The sequence below is a fragment of the Marmota monax genome, unplaced genomic scaffold (genome assembly GCF_021218885.2).
Source record: "Marmota monax isolate L192 unplaced genomic scaffold, Marmota_monax_Labrador192_F-V1.1 WCK01_AAM20220418_F8-fsc00133, whole genome shotgun sequence".
NCBI lineage: Eukaryota > Metazoa > Chordata > Mammalia > Rodentia > Sciuridae > Marmota > Marmota monax.
This window is the reverse complement of record NW_026694821.1, coordinates 4,879,333-4,903,258: the sequence shown is the minus strand read 5'-3', so window position 1 is coordinate 4,903,258 and position 23,926 is coordinate 4,879,333. Positions and strand designations below refer to the sequence as shown.

Genomic DNA, 23,926 nt, shown 5'->3' with positions numbered 1-23,926 from the left:
CCTTCCAATATTCCCTGTCGGAAATTTCCACCTTTGTGAGCAGTCTCAGCCTCAGCTCTAAAAATTATTTATTCTTTAATTGCCACCCTGCATTCTTTACTCTCCTACTCATCCTACTTACTATAATCCTCTGTAATATTGGATGATAATTTTAGCTGCTTTTCTTGAGGAATATTTGGTTGCAGATCCATGAACTGGTGTTGAGCTGTCACTTGGCTGAGTGGATAAAAGTAGGCTGAAGGCAAGGGCAGGTTACTCAGGGAGATTTTTCTCAAGGATGTGTAAAGGAAGGATAGAGAGGGGAAGGGCAAGCTATAAAGAGGTGGATTTGAAGGTTGTGCAAGGTGGCCTCACTGGGATGAAGGGTTGAGGCTGTCCACTTCTTTGTTTCCACTTCTATGGAATGTTGATTATCCATAATCAGCGAATTTGTTGTGGAGTTGACCTGCTTTGAGCTGTGTTGATGTTCTGAGTCCTTCGGTTTATGGTGGTGACAGAGATGTCCCATGGAGTTCCACACTGCCTGGGTTCTGTGGGTCATATTTGTGGCTAGAGTTTTAGTGATAAAATTCATGGAAATTGGCCCTCACACAAAGTCCCTGCTGCCCTCTCATTAAGAAGAACTCTCCTGGGCTGGGGTTGTAGCTCAGTGATAGAGCACTTGCCTACTACATGTGAGGCACTGGGTTTGATCCTCAGCACCACATAAAAATAAATAAAATAAAATAAAGATATTTGGTTCATCTACAACTAAAAAAAAATTTAAAAAAAGGAAGAAGAAGAAGAGCTCTCCTGTCTTCTTGAGCAGGCCAAAAGGATTTGATTAATCAAGGACTGAGTTCAGGGGGAGAGAGTCTGGGGATAGGAGATGGAGCCATTGTTGCCTCCTAACCTTGGTAAAAGAAGCCCATTTTTGTTTGGAAGGCTATGCCCAGCTCTAGGTGAGAAATCAGAATTGGCTTTGGCTCATTATGGGGTTCTACTTCTCTTTGTCAGTGACTGGTTTAGGGGTCTGGGTATACTACTTGGTTCTGGTCAGTGAGAGATCAGGAGGAACACTTAATGGGTGAGTTCCAAGGGACAATTTTATTTATCCCTAATACAAGAGAGACCTATATTAAGACAAGGCCCTTCCTCATCAGTCTTCTTCCTTCTTGCTTGGATTGCTGTTGCGTGAAGATGTCATGCTTGTGGCTTTGGCAGCCACCTTGTGGCCCTGGGAATGAGACCAATACAGTCGCAGAGAGGCTGACCAATCTGGAAGCTTCCTACCTCCAGATGTTTTGTTAGGCCAGATGAATGCAGACACTTGTGGATAAGCCACCATTACCCCGATTTTCTGTTGTGTGAGACTTATATAGAACTCAAGTATTTTTCCCTTGCTTGGTCATAGGCTAAATGAAATTGGATGCTTTGGTGTCCTCACCTTGAGTGCGGAGTTGAGATTTTAAGTTGTAGCTCTAGTTGCTAGGCAGCAGAAGAGGGTCTGGTCAGGTCCCTATAGAGCTTTCTCTCTCTCTCTCTCTCTCTCTCTCTCTCTCTCTCTCTCTCTCTCTCTGTCTCTCCTTTCTTTACTTTCATCCTCACTCCCTCTGCCCTACCTCCAGGAACTGATTCTGTGGAGGGGGGCAGCCCCTAGTTTGGAGATAGACCCCTGAGGGAGCTCATGCTCCAGTTGGATGTGGTGTGTTCTACTCTGGCTGGAATTCTTTCAATCTGGATGGGACTCCATGGGCCCCCATAGCTCATGAGCTAAATGCAGTGTACCACCTGCAACATCTTAGACCACCTCTGATGGATGCTCTGTGGCTCCTTCTTTCCAACCAAAACCATTTCCTTCTATTCTATGCCTCCCACGGCAAGTTCTGTCATAAATCTTGGCTAAAACATTTAATTAAAGAGCTTGTCAGTCAACCTTTCAATGTTCTAATTTCTATATTGATAGAAAGTTAATTATTATTGTGGAGACCAGATGAAGTGAAAATGCCCAGGTCTCCTGCTCCCAGAATGCTCCCCTTGCCTCGACCTCTTATTCAGATTAGCTTGTCACCTCCCCACCTCTACCATACCCACTGGCTGCTGGGACCCAACTTCCTCCTCATAACTCAGAACTGGTGACTCCTTTGGTTTTTAGGATATGGCTTCAATGTCTATTATGACCCCAGTTTCATTTGAATTAATGGCCTTTTAGAAAAACTGGCAAAAAAGTTCTTCAAAAATTAAAAAAACAGACAAAATAGAAGAATAAATGCACTTGGATCCAAAATACTTCTGTCATTTTCAAAATGCTGCAAATTTGATAAATGGTGGGAGGTTATTGTAGCACTGTAGGTAAGAACATGCGTGGGTCTGAGTCAGAAAGACCTGGGTTTGAACCTGTGTTAACTTGGACAGGTGGCAGAACCTCCTCCAAACTGTTTCCTTCTCTCTTAAATGGTGTTAATGCCATACTGGCCTCACTGTGCTATGCCAATGATGTGTTCCATCTGGCCAAACCCTTGGCTGAAATCACCCCAAAAGTGGTGGCAAAGGAGTTTCTACAAGTCACTTCTCCAAATCATCCTGAGATGGGGCCTATTGTTATGTTTCCAAACAAACAAATAAACACTAGACAGTAGGGTTATTAGTCCAAAGCATTTATTAGGGGAATGTATATACAGAGGGTTGCAGCTTCCTCTGGACAGACAGTGAGACAAGAGATGTCATATTCAAGTTATGTCTGCAACAAGGGGGTCTGGTTATGGAGTTTATGTGAGGGCTTAAGGAATTTGGCTCAGTCCTGGGGTTAGTTTCTTTCAGTGTTTTGTACAACAACCTGAACACCTGAATCAGTGCCTGGACAGGTTCAAGACCCCGACTTTAGTTCAGCCCCATGAGGAAAATCTGCAGCTGTCTGGGTCATGGGTAAACCTGGCAACCCTACAGCAGATGCAGTTTCTGGCATGTATAGAATTGAAGACACTTTTAGTCTTCTGCATTTGAGAGACTAATAATACAAATAGATAACAGCCAAATTAAAAATATAACTCTGACCTACTATCTGCAGCAACCAATTCAGGAAAGTAAATAATGAACCCCTGTAGCAATTGCTCTTTAATGCCAAACCTGATTAATAATGGACAGTTTCTCTAATTTTTGCTCTTGCTTCTAACTTGTGACCATTTAGGGGAAGTCAAATATGCTCCCCTACCAATCATGTAGGATGGCCCACTTCTGATTAGCCAGCTTCCAGCTTCCTAGGCCAAAAGCCTCCAATTAGGGTACACCTGGAGCCTTCCCCTAAGCCCCATAAAGCCTTCCCATTCCTCTGCCTGCCTGTGAGTCTCAGAGATAATGGCCAATTCCTTTGCTGCTGCAGGTTATGAATAAATAACCATTGCTTGTTCTCATTTGGGTGTTCTTCATTTATTTTCACATATTTGGAGTAACTGCTTCACTTAATAGTTTGAATGTGGAGAATTGAAACGATTTTAATTGCTAAAGAGATAGAGATGCACACACCTGATCAGTACACATTTGTATACATGGGTGTCACATGTATCATACCATACCCCATAAAGATGCTCAATTATTACATGTTAATAAAAAGTATTTTAAGTAAATGCAACAAATTTCCATTGCATGCCCATAATTGCTAGGTGCGAGGCTATTTCCTGTGTATTTTTGCTATGATTTTATGTGTCTTTATGTATAGTATATGATGTAAGGTATATATCTACCTTAGGAGTGGTTAATTCATACACAAATACTTCATATAATATAATATTATATAAAATTAGAATAATATTTTCACACACATTTTATGTAATATTATGAATTATTAAAAATAATACCAATAATATTGTCTCTTATCTTTTGGTTTCCTTTCAGACTATGTTTCCTGTTTCTGTTTTATACTGGCTCAAAATTGGGTGGGTAGGGACAAACAGAATGATTAGTCTTGCATATGTAGATGTCCTTTGAAGTCTGAAGTAATTACAGACATTAGGTTTTCTTTTCTGGCTTTATTTCCTACCACAGGGTAGTGACAATTAAGAGCAATTGAAACAGATCTACTAATAGCCTTTAGATTTTAATCACAGGACTTTGGAAGAAATTCAACCCATAGTAAAATCCAAGGGGCCTTGCTGGCAAATTGGTGGCATAGTTGCCTCTCTTTCCTTACTGTTGTCTTTGACAGGCATCTTGAATCCATCACTGTACTCTTTTCTGATCTGCCTGAATATAGCTCCAGAAACCTGCTCAACACAGTCACAGGCAGCCACTACCAGTCAAATATAGGGGCACGCTAAATGGAATGGATTGCTATGTCTTTTCGGTTCCATTCCTTATAAAACAAAGGTTGGTGGAAAACCATTTAATTCATTTAATGACCCAATGGAGGGTCAAAACCACAGCCTGAATGATGCTGCTCCTGAGAACAGGATTAGCTACAGATTGAAGTAGGACCGATTTCAGTACAATATCAAGAAAAAGCATTTTTGTATGGAAAGTTAAAAACACATAAAAGTAGAGAGGATGGGATAATTAACCCTCATGGACAATGAAGGATATGGAAAATAACATCCTTCAAGAAAAGGAAAATGTCAGCCCCCAGGGAGAAAAGGAGGACAATGTGATCCATCCAGGAGGGGAGGAGAGAGAAGGTAATCATTAGGCTCTGGGCTCTGATCTTTCATCCTTTCCCAGTAACCCTGAGTGCTGGAGGGGAAGGTAAACAAATGGGCTCTGGGCTCTAGACTTTTATACTAGTAACAAGTTTCAAGCTTTTACAACTGTTTCCCTGAGTTAGAATGACTTTCAAGCTTTTACAGCTGTTTTTCTGAATTAGATTTTTTAACTTTCACAACTAGTTTCCTGACTGCCTAGCTGGCATGTCCCAAGTCTCTAACGATGAAGTCACACTAAACATTCTGCTGTGATTAACTCCCATTAAGACTTATACAAAGCAGACCCCTCTTTTGACCAGTGCCAACTTTCTTCCCTGAAAATGTGCTATGTGCCATTCCACCGCTACTTAATAAAGACAGCTTGCTGACCCATGAGGCCTGCTCCCATTTTCCATTACTTTTGCTTACAGACCCATTGCTGTGTTTCAGTCGTTATCAACTCATGGTGTATCTATTTTCTCTCTACTTTCTTCCTTCTTTTCCTACTCTGGGTTATTCTGAAGCAAATCCTAGCCGTATTATATCATCTGTGAATATTTTTTATATACTTTTTTAAGTTGTAGATGGACACAATACCTTTATTTTATTTATTTATTTTTTAATGTGGTGCTGAGGATCGAATCCAGAGCCTCACACGTGTGAGGCAAGTGCTCAACCACTGAGCTACAACCCTAGCCCCATCAATGTGAATATTTTAATAGGCATCCTTAAAATATGAAAACTGTTTGTAGAAACTTAAGCCTATTACCTACTTTACCTAAAAAATTAACAATAATTCCTTAACATCATCAAATATGCAGATAATTTGCAGATTTTCCCAATTGCTGCAATAATGTTTTTGACAATAATTTGTTTGAATCAGGGCCTGAAATAAAATATTTCAGGAAATAAAGTTCATATGTTCCAATTGGTGGATAGTTCTAAATAGCTTTGTATAAGATTTTTACCCCTGCATTGACACAGGCAATTTATCTGTTCAAGAAATCAGTTGCTGTCCTTTAAAATTTCGCAGCCTAGACTTTGCTGAGAACATCAGGAGGCATGTGCTATCTGGTCTCTGTTTTTGTTATTTTTAGGGACTGTTGATAGTCATTGCCTAGAATCATTGCCTAGTTGATGAGTGACAGTCTCAGAAAACAATGAGAAAAATCAATTTTATCTATTCTCTTTAGATGAGTCTGTAAGATCACATTCCAAATAACATCTTTTTTAGGGAGATATTCTGAAAAAAGTAGATCTAGAAGAAGATTTTGGAAAATGTTATTAAAACTTATTATAAAGTTGCAATGAATAAATTATCACAAGAATAGGCCAAGAGATTTAATGTTCATTCCATGTTGTTTATAATAGTAAAAAATGTTAATAGCATAAATTGCCAACGTTGGGGTGTTGGTTATGGTACATCAAAGAATGAGTGAATGTTACTGACCTTTCAAATCATGTTGTACGATTTTGTTTTTCATGGTGCTTGGGATGGAACCCAGAAAATTTTAATTATGTTCTCAAGAAAATACATTAACAAACATCATTATCCTAGGTACATGTATGACTGCACATGTGGTGCACCTTACATCGTGTACAGCCAGAGAAGTGAAAATTTTTGTTCCATTTTTGTACAATGAATTGAAATGCATTCTGCTATCATATATAACTAATTAGAACAACAACAACAACAAAGAAAATACATTAACATAGAAAATCTCATCTCAACATAGTATGTAAAATAGGATCCTAATTTTTAAAAAGATGAATCTATTGGACAGGCTATATGACTGGATAGATATATATGATTGGAAGATACTATTCTAAAAATTAATATAAATCATATCTTGGAGATTATCATATGTAGTGGCACTAAAATAATCAACATGCATTTATTTATTTTTTTAATAGCAAGGGAAAACTTAAGAACATGCCAGTGTTGTGAGATTATAAGTGGTTTAAATTTTATTCTTTATTTTCTTCTGTAGTTTCCAAAATTTCTCCCATGGATGTGTGTCATTTCAATAATCAGAAAAAGATTTTATATATATATATATATATATATATATATAACCTTTTTCTGATTATATATTTATATATACTGGGGATTGAACCCATAGGCACTTAACCATTGAGCTGCACCCCAGTCCTTTTTATTTTGAGACAGGGTCTTGCTAAGTTACCTAGGACCTTGCTAAGTTGCTGAGGCTGGCTTTGAACTTGTGATCTTCCTGCCTCAGGTTCCAAATCACTGGGATTATAGGCATGTGCCACTGTGCCTGGAAAAGTATTTTTTAAAAAATTTTGATTGTTCTCTTTGGTTATACATGACAGTAGATTGTATTTTGACATATCATACATGGAGCGTAACTTCCCATTCTTGTGGTTGTACATGATGTGGAGTTATCCTAGACATATGTTATATGAACATAGGAAAGTTATGTCTGATTCATTCTACTGTCTTTCCTAGCCCCATCCTCCTCCCTTCCCTTCATTCCCTTTGTCTAATCTACTGAAGTTCTATTAAAAGAATGTATTTTAAAAAATGATGGACTCCCCACTATTAGGAGCTATAAGTTTTAATTTTACTTTGTTTTGTTTGAGAGTAATATCTCTATTATGAGATAATAAGAGTCCCTATACTGGACAGAAAATTGGAGTAGATAGCCCCCAAATCTAATTCAGATATTAAAAACAAAATTTTTAATAGTACTCAGAACATTAGTTGGAGTCAGATGGCCTGGGAACGAGGTCTGTGTTTATCCCTGCTTACCATTGAGGTTTGGGTGATCTCTTTAAGCTTTTAAGCCTTTGTTTTGCTTTAATATAGAATGAGAGAGAATAATACATTTAATCTTTATGATTTACAAGGATACTACTAAGACAAATAAAACAATGGAGCATCTAGCAGAAAAACCACAGCCTGCGTGTCATATTTTAAAGAGCAATTCTTGTACTATTTATTCTTGAACCATACCCAGAGGCTTAGCAGTGGCGCAGCTTGCCAGAGCTCTCCATCCCAACCTTTCTCCTTCTCTCAGGCTTCCCTGGGGCAGGCCCCCTCTGACCTTTCAGCATTCTCATTCCCTCTCTTGTCTGCTAATGCCTGGGGCACATCCCAGTCTCCCAGCATTATTTTATATTCTCAGCCCCACTGGGCAGGAGCCATGTCTAGTTCTGCATCTATAGTTGACCATAAAAAAGCAGACCAATCAATGTTCAAGAAGCCCAACAGAGTTACTGCTTTGCTTTGGTGTATTGTGACTTGACTTCTGAGTACCTGGTTGGGGGCTTTCTCTGGAGCCCTATGAACTTTCTCGGGAATTGTCAAGACTGTTTCCGCAGAGGGTAGTTAGAATAAGACTGACGATAGACAGATCTGAGAAGCTGGTGACAGCAGTGATTGTGCTGGAGTGAGATGGAGCAGGAAAGCTCTACCTTGAGCTCCTCCACTTCTAACATGTTGGTTGACTCTAGTTCAGTCAGGGACCACCATGGGGACAAAGGGCTAATACACTCCCAAGGCCTTAACTCAAAGACCTCTTGTTCATTAAAAGTGTGGTGTGTGTTCTTCCCTACTCTCCTTTTCTCTCAGAAGCAATCGTATCAACCACAGAGACCAGGTGCATCGTAAAAGCCAGAATGCCTTGATAGAAGAAATACAGCAGTTTCTGGAATTAACTAATTGTTCATTCCTCAAGGCCAAGGTGTTTGTACAAGGACCATGTCCTTAACCAATGTAAAATTCTCAGACTTTAGTCCACCCCAGAACATTGACAAAATCATATCTCCCTTTGCGTTGAGAGCAGCCTGGTCCCATCTCTGTCAGGGCTGTGTCCCTTCAGCAGAAGCTCCAATAAAAGCCCTGCCTGTGTGTTTGCACTCAACACTCGTCAGTGGCTTGATTTAATTTCTAGCATCACAGAGTCATAAATTCCCTTCTTTGGTATTGGTTTTCCCCACCTGATCCAGGAGGATTCAGGATCTTTATGAAAACTTTGGGGGCTATTATTTGTATTGAACCTGTGAATTCCAAGTTAATGACCCAGGTTCCAGTGTGACTGCTGTGGGGTCTTGGGAAATCATTTCACATTACTGAGCCTCAGTGTTCTCATCTGTAAAACAAAGATATATTCACATTATTATGAAGATTACTGTAAGGATTAAATGAGGTAAAGTATGTATAATATTAAGTTCTATGTCTAGTGCTATGAAAATAAAGTTAAGATGGCTGTAGAATGGTCCAAAGAAAGAGAGTAAAATTTTTCTGTGTGTAGTTTGCTGCACAAACACAAGTCCTTCCATCTTTTACTTACAGATAAAAAAGTGCTGTTTGCAAGGAATGTGCTTTATGAGTCCAGCTTGCAACAGTTTCTAGTCCTGGGACTTCTGCTGACTTGTTGGCTGATTCAAAGGTACAACAGGCCATGACAGCCTCCTAGCAACCAGTCATGTATAGCTTAATGTATAACAGATTCCAGTACCAATCGAAATTCATCCAGAACAACTTATGTAACAAGGCCAAGAGAAAGTTGTTCAAAACAAGTTATATCACTTTATCAGTGTTCCCTGTTTTTCTCTTTATAAGCCCAGTCCTTCTTTACCTTTGATAGAACACTTTAGTTTCTAACTGAACATGTGTCTCCCAATTTGGAGTCTATTCTGATCCTGAGCAAAAACTATCTTTGCTTTTGTTTTAACTTTTTGGTTTTCAGGGATCAGTAGGTTCTCAAAGTATTCTTGCCTGCCTTCCTTCCCTTTACTAAAACAGGGGTATATGGATCTACATGAAAAGCATCTTCTCATAGGGATACATATGTTATTGTTCAGAAAATATGAAAAATTACGGCAATGGGAAGAGATGAACAGCATTTGGAGATGCAGAAGAGCAAGGTTTGTTCAGCACCAGTGCTGGCTCAGTGGAGTTTTCTTCAAAGGTTGAGCACAGCCTTTGTTCTCAGTACCTTTTATACAACATAGACTTCTGAGTTTGAAGACTTTCTCCTGATCCCTCCCCTCTCTCCAGGCTGCTCTGGTTCCTGCCATAGCTGCTGAGCAAGCATGGTTACAGAAACAAACTAGCAGGTTGCAGCTGTTAACAGAGATAAAAAGGAAAAGGAAACATCTTAGGAAGGAGTTGCTGCTTCATTCTAAAAGGGAACCATTCAAGACAGTATAAAATAAATCACATCCAGACTTAGCATGAGAGACTATTTGAAGAAATTCTTACAGGTGCTGGGGGTGGGGGAGGCAGAATTGTCTTGAGAGGGGAGGGAGACTTGTAATAGGGAGAGTGCTCTGATCATAAGATATGCAAAGCTCTCAAGAGTTAGGCAAAAGTGTTTTCCTTTATTGAGAGAAAAATAACAAGGGATGATATAATTGGGTGTGTGGAAGTGGGTTGAAAGGCTGGCATGCTAGAGAGTAGATCAGAGAAGATTTGACCCCAAGGCTGCCCTATTCTCAGGAGGGATTGTTTGCTAGCTCAGGCTGAGAGTGGGTCAAAGGTCAGGGCTGGGAAAAAGGAGAGAGGTTTCACCAACTTGATCAACAAGCCTTTTATGGATAGATAAAAGAAACAGATAGATAGAAGAAACAGTTCAGTTAATCACCTAGAGGACAAAGAATAGGAGATGAGGAGGGTCTATGTCTAACCTGGTCCTAGGGAAGCAAGGGATCATCCATGAATCCTGTGTGATGAGGCTGTTTTCAAAAACACAAAATGGTAGAGCATTATATAGACTGAATGTTGTTTCCCTTGAAAATTCATATCTTGAAACCTTAACCTCCAAAGTCATGGTGTTTGGAGGTGGTATCCTTGAGAGATAATTAGGGTTAGATTAGGTCATGAGGTTGGAGCCCCTGATGAAATTAGTTACCTTATAAAAAGAAAAGGGGACATGGAATAGGCTTCTCTGTGTTGCCAACTGTATTGGCATCCTGATCTTGGACTTCCAGCTTCAGAGATACCAGAGATAAATGTTTGTTGCTGAAGCCGCCCAATCTATGGTATTTTTAGCATAGCAGTCTGAATTGACTAAGAATAATAGGGGATGTCCTAACCTTCACTGTTTTCCAGAAGTACGGGGCTCAGGTAAATTTAACATTTTAAGAACTTCAGGATCCAAAAGGATTATTCCTCACGGATGACTCTCAGGTTCTGGTAGGATGTTGGCAGGTAAGTCAGAAGATCTCTTCAATGCTTCTCAGTGTAGACTCTGCTGAGCAGCTGTTGGTGGAAATCCGGTGAGAGCTCTCCTGCCTTTGATGGATGAGGTCATGGGATGGGAGAAGAGAGGAGAGTGAGGTAACCAACAGCTGGCATGTTCTCTAACCAAGCTCCGTCTGAGCATATCCACACCCCCCCCTTTTTTTAGTGATCCTGGAATTAATCCCAGGGCCTTATGCATTGGACTAATCTCTAGCCCTTTTAAGAATTTTATTTTGAGATAAAGTCATACTAAGTTGCCAGGGTTGACCTCAAACTTGCAATTTTCCTACTTAGCCTCCCAAGTAGCTGAGATTACAGATGTGCACCATTGTACTTGGCTACAGCCCTGTGTTTTAAAATACAAGTGGGAAAAAAAGACAGGGAAGATTGTTTTAGTTTTTCAGGTTCTTCTCATGCCACTGACAAAAGAACTGGAAGGATCTGATTATCAGCAATAGCACCATATACAAAATTCACAGTCGAGCTAAACTTCTGTCCCTGAGAAAGTGTGTGTGTGTGTGTGTGTGTGTGTGTGTGTGTTTTCCTAAACTCAGGGATAAGAAATAGGAGGAGACATCATCTCCAGGGTGGCAAAGCCTTTCCAGATCATCCATCAATAGGGAAGAACTGGGTTCTGGGGTAAAATTGCTCAGAAAGCAAGAAAAAGAAAAATGTGGGCAACATGTCAGAACCAGAGAGACCTGGATTTGAAACTTGATCCTGCAATTTTTATCAGGGTGAACAGTCATTTAACTCTTGCTGATGAATTTACTTCCTCATCTGGAAAAGTGGGGAAAAAATCCTGAAGGGTCATTAGAAAGAATAAACACAGAAGGGATGAAAAAGGGAAAGGCATTGACATTCACTGAGCCCTTACTGTGTAAGGGGTAGGGATATTCAAAATAGGTAAGAATAGTATGAGTAGGCATGATGGTACACACCTGCAATCTCATCTGATTGCAAGTTCAGAACAAGCCTTGGCAACTTAGCAAGACACTGTCTCCCAAAAATAAATAAATAAATAAATAAATAAATAAATAAATAAATAAATAAAAGGCTAGGGTTGTAATTCAGTGGTAGAGCAACCCTGGATCCAATCCCTAGTACTACACATGTCAAAAAAAAAAGAGACTAGAGGTCCAATCAATCAGATACTACCTTCAGTACCAAGGCCCCCTGCTGTGCCGGCTGGCTATAAGATGTGTGTGTGTGTGTGTGTGTGTGTGTGTGTGTGTCTGTCTGTCTGTCTTGGGGGGAAGGCCTGTGTTAGCCAGAGTGGCAGGGGAAGTCTGGAGGTTTAGGATAGCAGCTCTTTACCATTCCATATAGAAGAAGTATTATATTCATGTATATTTACAATAGGTATAGTTAAGTGGAATATTTCACTTAGGGTAGGTCAGGGACATCTTCTTTCCATGCCCACTTTTGCATTATTAATGTTTGCATTAGTCCATTTTCTATTGCTATAACACAATACCTGAGTCTGGATACATTATTCAGAAAAGAGGTTTATTAGCTCACAGTTTTGGAGAATCTAGAGCATTCAGCTCTGGTGAGAACCTTCTGACTACATCACATCACAGCTAAGGCATCATGGAGGGAACAAATGGGAGAAGGAGCGATCACATGGCAAGACTTCCAGGAAGCAAGAGACATGGAGGAGCCAGCCTTGCACTATTTACAATAACCCACTCTCGGATTCTATCCACTTCTGTGAGAGCATTAATCCATTCATAAGGGGGGAACCCCCAGGAACTAATTACTTTCCATTAAGCCCCACCTCTTTCTGTTTCCACCGCCTCAACATCACCACAATGGGACCAACCTTCCAGCACATCAGTCTTTAGGGAATGAACCACATCTAAACCATGGCAATCAAGTTGCCTATGTCTAATGTACTGGAAGGGCAAGCCAAGGTATAATAATAAAAGAACTCTCTCTTTTATTTTTTTAAGTTGTAGTTGGACACATACCTTTGTTTCACTTATTTTATTTTTATGTGGTACTGAGGATCGAACCCAGGGTCTCACACGTGTGAGGCGAGTGCTCCACCGCTGAGCCACAACCCCAGACCCAGAACTCTCTCTCTTAAGAGAGGGTTTTCCCAGAGTGAGGATTTATATTGGGGTTTTCTAGGTGAGCAATAAAAGAATAAAAAGGTATTCAAAAAATCATAAAGAAATTAACACAGTCATATAAATGCATGACATCGTAGCTAGTTTTATGTGTTAACATGACTGGGCCATGGAGTACTGAGATGTTTGGTTAAACATATTCCAGAAGTGTTAGTGAGGAAGTTACTGTATAAGATTTCATTTGAATTGGGGGCCTGAGTACAGCAGGATGCCCTCTCCAAGGTTAGTGGGCCTCATTCAATTCTTTGAATTGAATCACAAGTTGGAATGAAGGAGAATTCTTCTGATTGATAGTCTTCTGCCACCTTCAGACCCAGACTCAGATTGGAATTTACACCATTGGCTCTTCTGGTTCTCAGGCCTTTGGAATCACCAACTGAAATTATCATAGGCTCTTCTGGTTTTCAACTTGCCTTCTGCTGGTCATGGGACCTCAAAAATACATGAGCTCATTACTCATGATTAATCTTGATTCCCTTTTCTCTGTTTATATCTGAATATATCTATATCTCCTTTAGATTCTGCTTCTATGGAGAACCCAGACTAATTCAAAATGGGCAGGTGGATCCTATTGTGGTCCTTTTGCCTGCACTGAGAACATGGGTCCCTGAGGCTGGCAGAAGTGAGAAGATACTACCCTAGCCCTTGCAAAGTGTAAGAAGTAGTGGTATGTGTGTCCCTAAATGGAGGTTCCTGTGTATAATGTTGGCTCAGAGTCTAGGATTTTAGCTTCTGCCCACATCACAGGAAAGAGTCCAGAGAAAGAGAAAGAAAGGGAGGGAGGGAGAAAAAGAAAGAGGGAAATGAAGGGGTAAAGGGAGAGGGAGAAGGAGGGGAGAGGGAGAGGGAGAGGGAGAGGGAGAGAGACACATGTAGGAATTGTGCACTCGGTTGTATCATAGTTGTCCCATCCTGGCTAATCCCTTGACTTGTCTTTTCTCTAAATTACCAGTTTGGGACTCTAAAACCCCTTTTTCCTGTTCCTCTCCAATTTTTGGATTTGCTGATTTGATTGTTTTTGGAAGCCATCTCTACAAAAATACTTTTCATTTACTTGTGTGCATGGCATTTCATAGATGACAGTGTCAAGACACATATCATGCTGCCACAAAAAAGAGTGCTTGTGTTAGTCAGCTTTGCATTGCTGTGAACCTGAAAAGAACAACTTGGATGAGAGAAAGTTTATTTTCACTCAAGGTTCCAGAGGTTTGGTCATGGTTGGCTGAGTCCATTGTTCTGGGCCCAGGATGAGATAGAACTTCATAGTGGAAGGGTGTGGTGAGGGAAAGCTCCTCTGCTCAGGGCAACCAGGAAGCAGAGGGAAAGCAGATAGGGGAAGTGGATAGGGCCACATGAAGAGGAGCCTCTCCAGGGCATGCCCAGATCCACCTCCTCCAGCCACCCCCAACCTGCCTTCAGTTACCACCCAGTCAGCCCAACTCAAATGCACTGATTAGGTTACAGCTCTCACAATCCAATCATTTCACCTCCAAATATTCCTTTGTGAACATAGGAACTTTTTGGACACCTCACATCCAACCCATAACAGTGCTGGATGTTAAGGCAGAGGAAGGCAGGTTTTTAGGCCAGTTGAGGAATCCTCTATGAAGTCACTCTCCCCTCACACATTACAACATCAGGTTTGCTGTGTATTATGCAAGTGTCTTGTTTCATAATTCAGTGCCTGACAACCTTTCAGGAGCAGTATGGATAGGAGAGCAGATTTAGAAAGAAGAGTGCCATGAGCAAGACACAGCTCCATCACTAACTGGCTGTGTGACCTTGGGCAAGACTTCTCTGGGCTACACTTCTTTTGGATGGGGCAGTACTGGAGATTGAACCTAGGGGCCTTCTACCACTGAGCTATACCCCAGCGGGCCCCCCCCCCTTTTTAGGGGGGCAGATTCTCACTAAGTTTCCAAGACCAGTCTCCAACTTGCAACCCTCCTGCCTCAGCCTCCTGAGTAGCTAGGAGGACAGGGGTGGGATCAGTTACATCTTTTAGCTGAAATGTTATCCCAGGTTTCCCTTCTGCCCCACATTAGGCACCACTATCTTCTCATTGCAGGCAGAGAAACAGATGGGGCCAGTGGCCTCATCCTGGCCAGCAAAGCAGGCCTATTAATAGGGCCCCAGGCTGCTCGGCTTCCAGTCTTGGGAGCCCCCAGGGCCTGCTGGCGCCTCCCTGCTTGCTCTCTTGAGCCAGATGTAGCTCAGCTGATTCTGCTGGCACTTCCGCCTCCCTCTCAGATCTTAAGCCCCTAAAGGAAGGGTAAAAGGGCGGCGTCCAGGGTTAGGGACCTGGAGAAGACATGCTGGGGAGGGGATCACCAAGCAGCCCTGAGCCTGGCACCCTCCGGGAAGCACAGCCTAGAAGAGCAAGACTTTAGCTTTAAGAAGAGTAATTGAGAAGAAAACAATCCTGGCTCCTCCTTCGCCCTCGTGAAACCTTCCATCCTCCTCTGGGACAGAAGAGTCCCAGATGTGCCAGGAGGAGAGGAACAGGGCGCCAAGCCTTTGTCCCCAGGTGAACCGAGTGCAAAAGTGGGGGGAAAAGTATCCCGTGCTCAATGCCACGCCCCTTCCTTCCCTCGGCCCCCTTTAAAGCCTCCGGACAATCTCTGTACGTCAACATCTTCCTTCTGTCCAAGTGCCCCATCCACATTGGACTGTCAGGCGCTGACACCACCCAGATTACTTCAGTCTACTTGGGGTGGGCGGGCAGCACTCCCTGCAGCCTTCTCGTCTTCCTGAAGGGACCGAGGTGGAGCAGTCGGCGGGGGGCGCCCCGATGCCTGAAGGAAGTAAGCCTTTGGCAGCTTAGGGGTGTCGATCCCCTGGGGAGCCGGGAAGCTCACCTGGGCCCGGCCTGGCGCGCCGAGATGGGATCGGTCTCCTCGGCGCTGGCGCGGTCCCGCAACACCGTGGTGCAGTTGGGCTCATCGCCATCGCAGCCCGAGGCCCCATCGGCAACTCCGGTTGCTCACAGAGACACACTCGTGTTCCCCCAAACTCGTGAAGAGACGCCCAATCCTCCCGCAGCCTGGGAGGCGCTGCCAGCAGCCGAGAGCCGGGACCAGCGCCCGAAGTTGGAGAGCCGGGAGCTGTCCGCGGTGCTGAAGCGAGTGGAGACTATGTCCCAATCCTGCTTGCCACGAAGCTGCAGCCCTGCGGGTGAGTTTCCCTAGCTCGCCTGATAAATCGCGGGGAGCTCCTGCCAGGAGACCTTTTAGGGAACTTCTTACTTCAGGGGGAGAAGAGAAGTCTCTCTATCCCAACGGGACTTTGCTCTTCTTGTCGTCTTGGCCATAATTTCTTTTACAAGTTAAAATTTATTTTTAGATCAGTAGGGGTTATTTTAAAAGGACTATTTTTCATTTGGGGTTTAAACATAGCTGGCAAGACAGCTAACACCCCAAGGACCCCTTTATTCAGCTTTATACTGGCGCCAGTACCACGGGGAAATGTCTTTTTGTCGCCTTGGAAAGACAAGTACAAAAGAAGCATTCTTTCCTGCCTTGTCCCAGGGGAATTCGGAAAAGGGCAGAAAATTCTTGCTGGTCCAAGACTTAATTTTTCCTGTGAAGAAGGAAGCCAGGGTTCGAACTAGTTCCTTCAGAAGGGACTTGGGGTGCCAGCTTAGGGGAAGACTTTTAGGACAGGCAATGTGGGAGAAGTGAAAATTATTCACAGGATTTGGAGTCAGAAGTGAATCTCAGTCTCCACCTGCTGCCTTCACTATGATCTTGGGTAGAGACTCTCCCTGTGCTTCCAGTGATTCATCTGTGTCATAGGGATGGTAATAATACACATCTCACTAGGTAGCTGGAAAATATGAGCCGACAGGATGCATGCAGAGATATTTTGCAAACTTTAGAATTCTATGCTAATATCCAGATGCATGCAGAAATACTTGGCAAACTGTAGAATTTTATGCAAATATCCAATATTATATCTGAACAAGATCTTTTTACTTCATCAGCTGAGGGAATGAAATGACGAAACTTTTAAAATTTTTAGTTGGAGATATTCAAAAGATCCATTTATTCAAAGCAGGTCCTGGTTTGTGCAAGTGGGAGTAAAATTTCTTGGTCATAATTTTAAAAAGACACTCTAGAATGTTGTTAAATATATATGTTGGCCTTTGGTCTCATTCTTGAATCCTCACTTCATCTCAAGCAAAGCTGAGGATTATCTGTTATTATGCCTTTGCTAGTTTTCAAGAAGGATTGAGTAGATCAAGTGTACAATGTTGGTCCCCCTAAGTGCAAAAGGATGAGGTTAGTGAAGAGGGGATTGGCTTACGCCTGGACTCACTGAGAGGTAAGGATATGTGTATTATTTTTCCCTTGAGAATTTTCTTTCAAAAAATATTGTCAGCAAGACCTTGTTTCAAAATATAAAAAGGTTGGGAATGTACCTCAGTGGTAAAGCACCTCTGGGTTTAATCCCAGTACTGTGAAAAAATAAAAACACATTTTCAGTTTTCCCATTAGCTTTTATTTGTTCTTGTTCAATTCAAACAGACATCTCCCCACAATTAAAAGAAGAAATACACACATTGTTCTGATTAGGGAGGACTTACCATTGTTAAATATGTTTTCATGGACATATCTTTTGGTACTTACAAAAAGAGAATAGGAGTTAGGATCCTGTGTTCTGCTAAGTTCAACATCTTTGGGCAGCTTACTTAAATTTTCTAAGGTTGTACAATCTTCTCTTTAAAAATGAGTACGAATGTAGTTATCTCATCCCCTATGCCAGGAAGTTCAAAGGAAATTATGAAGGTAGAAATGGTTGGCACATTATAAATATTGTATAGGAGCAAAGCATTGTTAAAGTATCTGGAGACTTAGTATTTTCTAATGTGTAGGTGAATAGTTTTTATACAAATGTATTATGGTCTACATTGGGGAACTCTTAAATATTATTTTTTGTGTGGGGTATTAGTTGACTTACAAACATATGTATCCATGAATGGTTAATACTTTTTTTCCTTGCTATGCCTTTGCTATTGTGATCAGAAGATTAGGATATTGCAATTAATTCACACATTTATAATGCCATGAAACCAATTTCTAGGAATTTGCACTCAATTAATTTCTGTTCTAGGTTTAATGACTGACTATACCCTGGAAATACTTTAACTTTTTGATTGTACAGGATTTTTTTATGCCTTTCATTTTTATTTCATAAAGAATATTTCCAATTAAAATTACATTCTGAGTTTTATATCACCTAGGATACTTATATAAAATTATTAGATTTCTTATTTTTGTCATTTAAAAAATTAGTGCTTGAGATTACATCTCTGAAGTGTGGTGGGTTTCAGACAGCTGGAATTGCAGATGAGGCCCATTTTTATCATCTGTAAAAATGAAGTGTGTTGTCTCTCACTATGAAACTTGGTGGCTTTTTGCTGAACCAAACTGATTTATTTCTAAAAATTTATGGTGTTGCATAGAATAACAGAAACTTGTGAAATCTGGGAGCAAATTAGTTAGGTTTGCATATGTATCTTTTTTTTTTTTTTTTTTTTTTTGGTACTGGGGATTGAACTCAATCACTGAGCCATATCCCCAGCCCTATTTTGTATTTTATTTAGAGACGGGGTCTCACTGAATTGCTTAGCACCTCCCTGTTTTTGAGGCTGGCTTTGAACTTACGATCTCCCCCTCCCCCATCTCAGCCTCCTGAGCCACTGGGATTACAGGTGTTCACCACCGCACCCAGCCCATATCTTATCTTTTTGTGTGTGTGTGTGTGTGTGGGGATTGAACCCACAACTGAGCTATATCTCCAGTCCTTTTAATTTTTATTTTTTTTTTAATTTTGAGGCAGAGTCTCAATAAGTTGCCTTGGCTGGTCTTGAACTTGCCATTCTCCTGCCACAGCCTCCTAAGTCACTGGAATTACAGGTGTATGCCACTGCATTTAGCTTAAAATTTGTATTTTAAACAAATTTTACACACACACACACACACATACACACACATCCCACAATTATTTGTGGGATGCTATTTTGTGAGATTGTGGGATGGAATTTTTAAATTATCATTTTACAGATGAAGACACTAAAGCACAGAGAGGTTTATTAACTAGTCACACAGCTAGCAAATGACAGAGCAAGCATATAAACCCAGGTAGTCTGACTCTGGAACTATATGTTCCTATCTATTTCTCTAAGTTGTTTGTCTTAGCTTCTATGTGTTAGTTTGCCATTTGTTCCCCTTTATTTTATTATTTTTTAAAAATATTTTTTAGTTGTTGATAGACCTTTATTTTATTTTATTTTTTTAATTTATATACTGTGCTGAGTATTGAACCCAGTGCTTCACACCTGCCAGGCAAGTGCACTATTCAGGGTCCAAAATCAACTACTTTTTCTCATGGAAATTTTAACTCTTTGAGCCTCTGAGATTTGTTTTGTTAGGCATGGTGATTGTTTCCCTACTCCCTTCTCATCTTGTTGTGAAGATTCAGTGAGATAAGTCAACAAAATCCAAGTGAGGATCTGGTGTGTGTGTGTGTGTGTGTGTGTGTGTGTGTGTGTGTGTTTCTTTCTTTTTTCTCGCTGTGCTGGGACTTAAACTTAGGGCCTCATGCATGCTGGGCAAATGCTGTACCTCTGAGCTACGTACATACATACATCCCCAGCCCAAGCTGGTATGTATTAAGCATGGGTGTTTTCTATGTTTGTTTGTTTGTTGCAGAACTTTGGTGGAAAAGAGGAAAAAGAGGGAGAAACTTAATCCTTTAATGAAAAGGCACCTCAGAGTAAATAAATAACAAAACAAACAAGAAACTGTTCACAGCTCTCTATTGCTTAATAATCTGTGGTTAATTACCAAAGGCTCCTAGATTTTGTTAGAAAACCCTCGTTATTGTTGCAAGTGATTTTTTTTGGGGGGCAATAATCTATGTATTAATATTTTAAGGGCTCTTTTAATTTTTAGTTATTGTCCCATTTTTTCCTTTTATTTTCTTTCTTTTTTTTTTTGACATTTGGAAAAGATGTCCTGTAAGCACTGGATTTAAATCGCTTTAAAATGCAACCAGTTTTTGTCCAGTGGCAGCCTTGAAGAGTTATCTGACCGGACTTTTGTCTGTTTCTTGGTTTCCATGTAATACTTCTGTGATTCCCGATGATGTGGCTGCTATTTGCCTCTAGCTGGGCCCTCTCAGATGTTAGAATTGGTGGTTTCCAAACATCGGTGCTTATCAGAGTCACCTGAGAGGTAATTCCAGAACCTTAGGTTGGTTGCTAGGGGATAGGGCTGTGGTTTTAGCACATTAGCCAATTTTTCCAGGTGATTCTGTTACCACCAAGTGTTTATTGCAGGCACCTGGAGACTTACTAAAAACACAGTGATGGGCCCCTCCCAAGTTTCTGATTGGTGGGTCAGACAAGGAACAGAGAATTTGTATTTCTGACAAGTTTCCAGTTGCTGCTGATGCTGCTGTTCAAATGGTCACTCTTTGAAAATGAGTTGCCTCTAATAAAAGTCATCCAGGAGGGCAGCTGGAAATAAAGAATGTCACTTTAGCCCTTCTTGTTTTGGGACCTGGGCAAATGCTGTGGAGGAGAAATTCTGGATTCCGACAGCTTTCATCTACTCAATCTATTTCCTTCACCTCCCCAGCCCCTTAGCAACCATTTTCTTGCCAATTTCTAAAATGTCAGGATAATTATGATCCCTTATCAGTGAAGCTTTTACTTGGGATTAAATTTTTGGGTAACTTTTAGCTGAATTAAAAGGACTGACTAATGTGAAAATAAAACAAAACTCTCGTCATTTTAAAGATCTGTGGGTGGATGGGTGAGGTGTCGACACCACGGGTACCTTGATCTTTCAACACTCACAACATCTCTTAACATGTGTCCCTGTTCTGAGTTAATTTAAGCAGACACGAGCAGCCTTCTAAGCTGAGGCTAGTGACAGGGAATAATGATGAGAACAGACGTGTGACTAGCAAGTACTGGGCTCCTAAATGTAACAACCTCCAAGAACTGCCTTCTCGACACACCTCCTTCCCCTAAGGGACACAATTTGGGATCCCAAAGTCCTATCAAGTCTGAGAAGTCTCGGAACCATTTTCCTCTGATTCTCTTCTGACAGTTATTAGAGTCATTGCTTTTGAAGTCAGTCTCAGCTGAGGGCGAGTGGGGTGCCCTTCTTAGCCCTGAGCCTCCTGTGGAACATCTACCTGCTGCTGGGTGGAAGACTGGTACTTCTGATCTGTATAGCACTCTACAGATTAGAAAGCTCCTGGGGAGCCTCTTTGTCATCGTCTCTTCATACCAGGTTTCTGAGGGAGATGGGACCGTTGGCCTTATTGATCTCCTTTAATAAAGAAAGCAGATTTAAATCACCTTTTAGTTTATTATTGATGACATGTTTTATCCTAGACCACGGCCAGTTAGTTAGACTTTCAGGTGTCCCATTACTAATTCCTCCAGGCAGTGCCACACCAGGGAAGCCGTCTCCAGAGCCTTGATCTGGAATCTCAGAGGCTCTGATACTTCCTGGCTCCATGAACTAACTTCTCTGAGCCCATTTTGTTAATCTGGGTAATGGAAATGGTACTAACTTCATCTAAATAAGGTAGTTTATATAGGTACTTAAGTCTTGGACATGATAGTTGTTTAGTAAATATTGGGTACTTTTACAGATAATGGAGAGAGTAACTGTGTTAGGCAAAGCCCCACCTAGAGCTGGAGTCTGTGGACTGGCAGAGTTAGGGTACAGATCTGCTGATTTCTAGTTCTGGTCTCTTTCCACAACGCCATGATGATTCTTCAGTGGGAGTTAATAAGGGGAGAGAAGATGGTGGGGGAGAGAAATGGAGTGGGGCCAGAAAGTGGGACTGAAGGCAGAGGGGAAGCAAGCAAAAACCACAGTCCACATGGTGTTAGAGCTTTGAGGCTCTGGATCACCTAATTCTAAGGTAATGACTCAGTGCCCCCCCCCCTTTTTTTTAGGTACCAGGGAGAGAACCCACGTGCACTTAACCATGGAGCCATATCCCCAGCTCTTTTTAAAATATTTTTTAAAAAGTTTTGAGACTAAATGGCTTAGGGCCTTGCTAAGTTGCTAAGGCTAGCTTTGAACTTGTGATCTTCCTGCCTCAGCCTCCTGAGTTATTGGGATTACAGGTATGTGGCACCATGCCTGGCCAATTCCCACAGTTTTATATTGTCTTTAATGTATTCATATTTTTCAACTTAGGTGTGTGTGTGTGTGTGTGTGCTTTAATCTTCCTTTTGGGAGTGAATAGTTAACATTAATACCCTAATCAGAAATACTCAAGAAAAGTGTATCTCTATATTCTTCAACTCTTCCTCCAACTGTTCCAACTATGTTGTATTTAACTGTGTTAAAGAGTTTTAAAATCAACATATGGTTAATTAGAAATAATTTTTCATTGGTCAAAATGAGAGCTGTTTAAGATATGCCACTTGGTTAGAAATCTTGTCAGGCACTTCTTTCCTTGAGTAAATGGGGTGTAGAAGTCTTGTGAGTCCAGTCTTTTATACCTGCTCTGGTGGCTCCCTACTCCTAGGTCTCTGATTTGGTCCTGTTAGCAGAGGATTTTGAGGCTGAATCCTGCTTAGATTGCAGGCTGGTTCTCTTTGCTATATGGCCCCAACCCAAGTGCAAGGAGCTGGAAATGTAATCTCTGTGTCCAGGAAGAGGAACAGAACAGTAAATATTGTGAGAACTCGTGACATTAGTACATTTTAGAGTTGATTTTCCTCATTTTATGGTTGAAGAAACAGCCTTTCAAAAGTGAAGTGACTTGACTGAGATTACAGAGCTAGTAAGTAGCAAAGTGGGGTTCAAACTTGAAATTGGGTTGGAAAGATGGTAAATGTTAAGTTAAAGGTGAACAGTGCAAGGTGGACTCTAGTTGATTGAATTGCATGGTTTATGCCATGGCAGTGCTTTTCAAAGGGTACTTGGAAACCCTTTGCCTCCGAAATACTTGAGGTTCTTATTAAAATGCATTCTTTCGGGCCCACCTCTAGATCATTCGAGAATGAATCAGAGTCTGATGGTGAGGCCCAGAAACGTGTTTTTACACCCCCAAATGAGTCTTAATCACCCCAACTGTGAAAATGTGCTCCCCCACCTGTGGTGTTTGCATCATTCTTTTGAGAGTCCAAGTGACCAGCTGATGGATAGAATGAAATGGAACTAAAATCAAGTGAGATCATGGATGTTCAAGGCCTTTGTGAAATAGTACGCACGTACATTAATATGTAACAACAAATCCCACCATTTTGTACAACAATAATGCACCAAAAAAAGTGGAGGAAAAAAAGAAAAAGTATGCATAGGTCAGAGATTGATTTGATTTTCAGAATGGCTGGGGTCAGGAAAATAGGCGCCGACACTGGGCCACAGTTGGCAGCAATTGGAACTAATGAGCAAATATTCCAGGAAATCGATGTGGGCTCTGTTTAAACTGGCCCTTCTTAGATGTCATCTCCACTTTCAACAACCTGACCCTGAGTAAAAGAAACTTCAAAATAATCATCTTTCACAGGTTCTTAGTTTCAGTTAGTCAAGTATTTTTTTTAAATAATGTTTAATTTTGCATTTAGTTTTCATATTACTTGAGCAATTACAATCTCACTTGAATTTCACAGTAAACCTTTGAGATGACGCTCTTATGATCTATTATAAAGTATTTTAAAAATTTTTAGTTGTAGATGGACCCAATACCTTTATTTTGTTTATTTATTTATTTTTTTTATGTGGTGCTGGGGATGGAATCCAATGTCTTGCGCATGCTAGGCAAGTGCACTACCACTGAGTCATAACCCCAGCCCTCTTATGATCTCTTTTAACAAGAGAAAAATCTGAGGTTGGTTCAGAGAAGTGACTGAACTTGTTATGGTCACACAGCTGAAGGTATGAGGT

At 41.1% G+C, this 23,926-nt stretch overlaps 1 protein-coding gene across 5 annotated transcripts in view; it reads left to right on the top strand.

The window, feature by feature from the left end:
• Positions 1-15,553: 15,553 nt before the first annotated feature.
• The window catches only part of Pde1c (phosphodiesterase 1C), a 601,507-nt gene continuing 593,134 nt past the window's right edge, over positions 15,554-23,926 (top strand). For all 5 annotated transcript variants that reach the window (XM_058573161.1, XM_058573164.1, XM_058573163.1 and 2 more), the window contains exon 1: positions 15,554-16,172. In XM_058573161.1, coding sequence (XP_058429144.1) covers positions 15,569-16,172 — 604 coding nt within the window. In that variant the 5' untranslated portion in view covers positions 15,554-15,568. The remainder of the gene's footprint in view (positions 16,173-23,926) is intronic.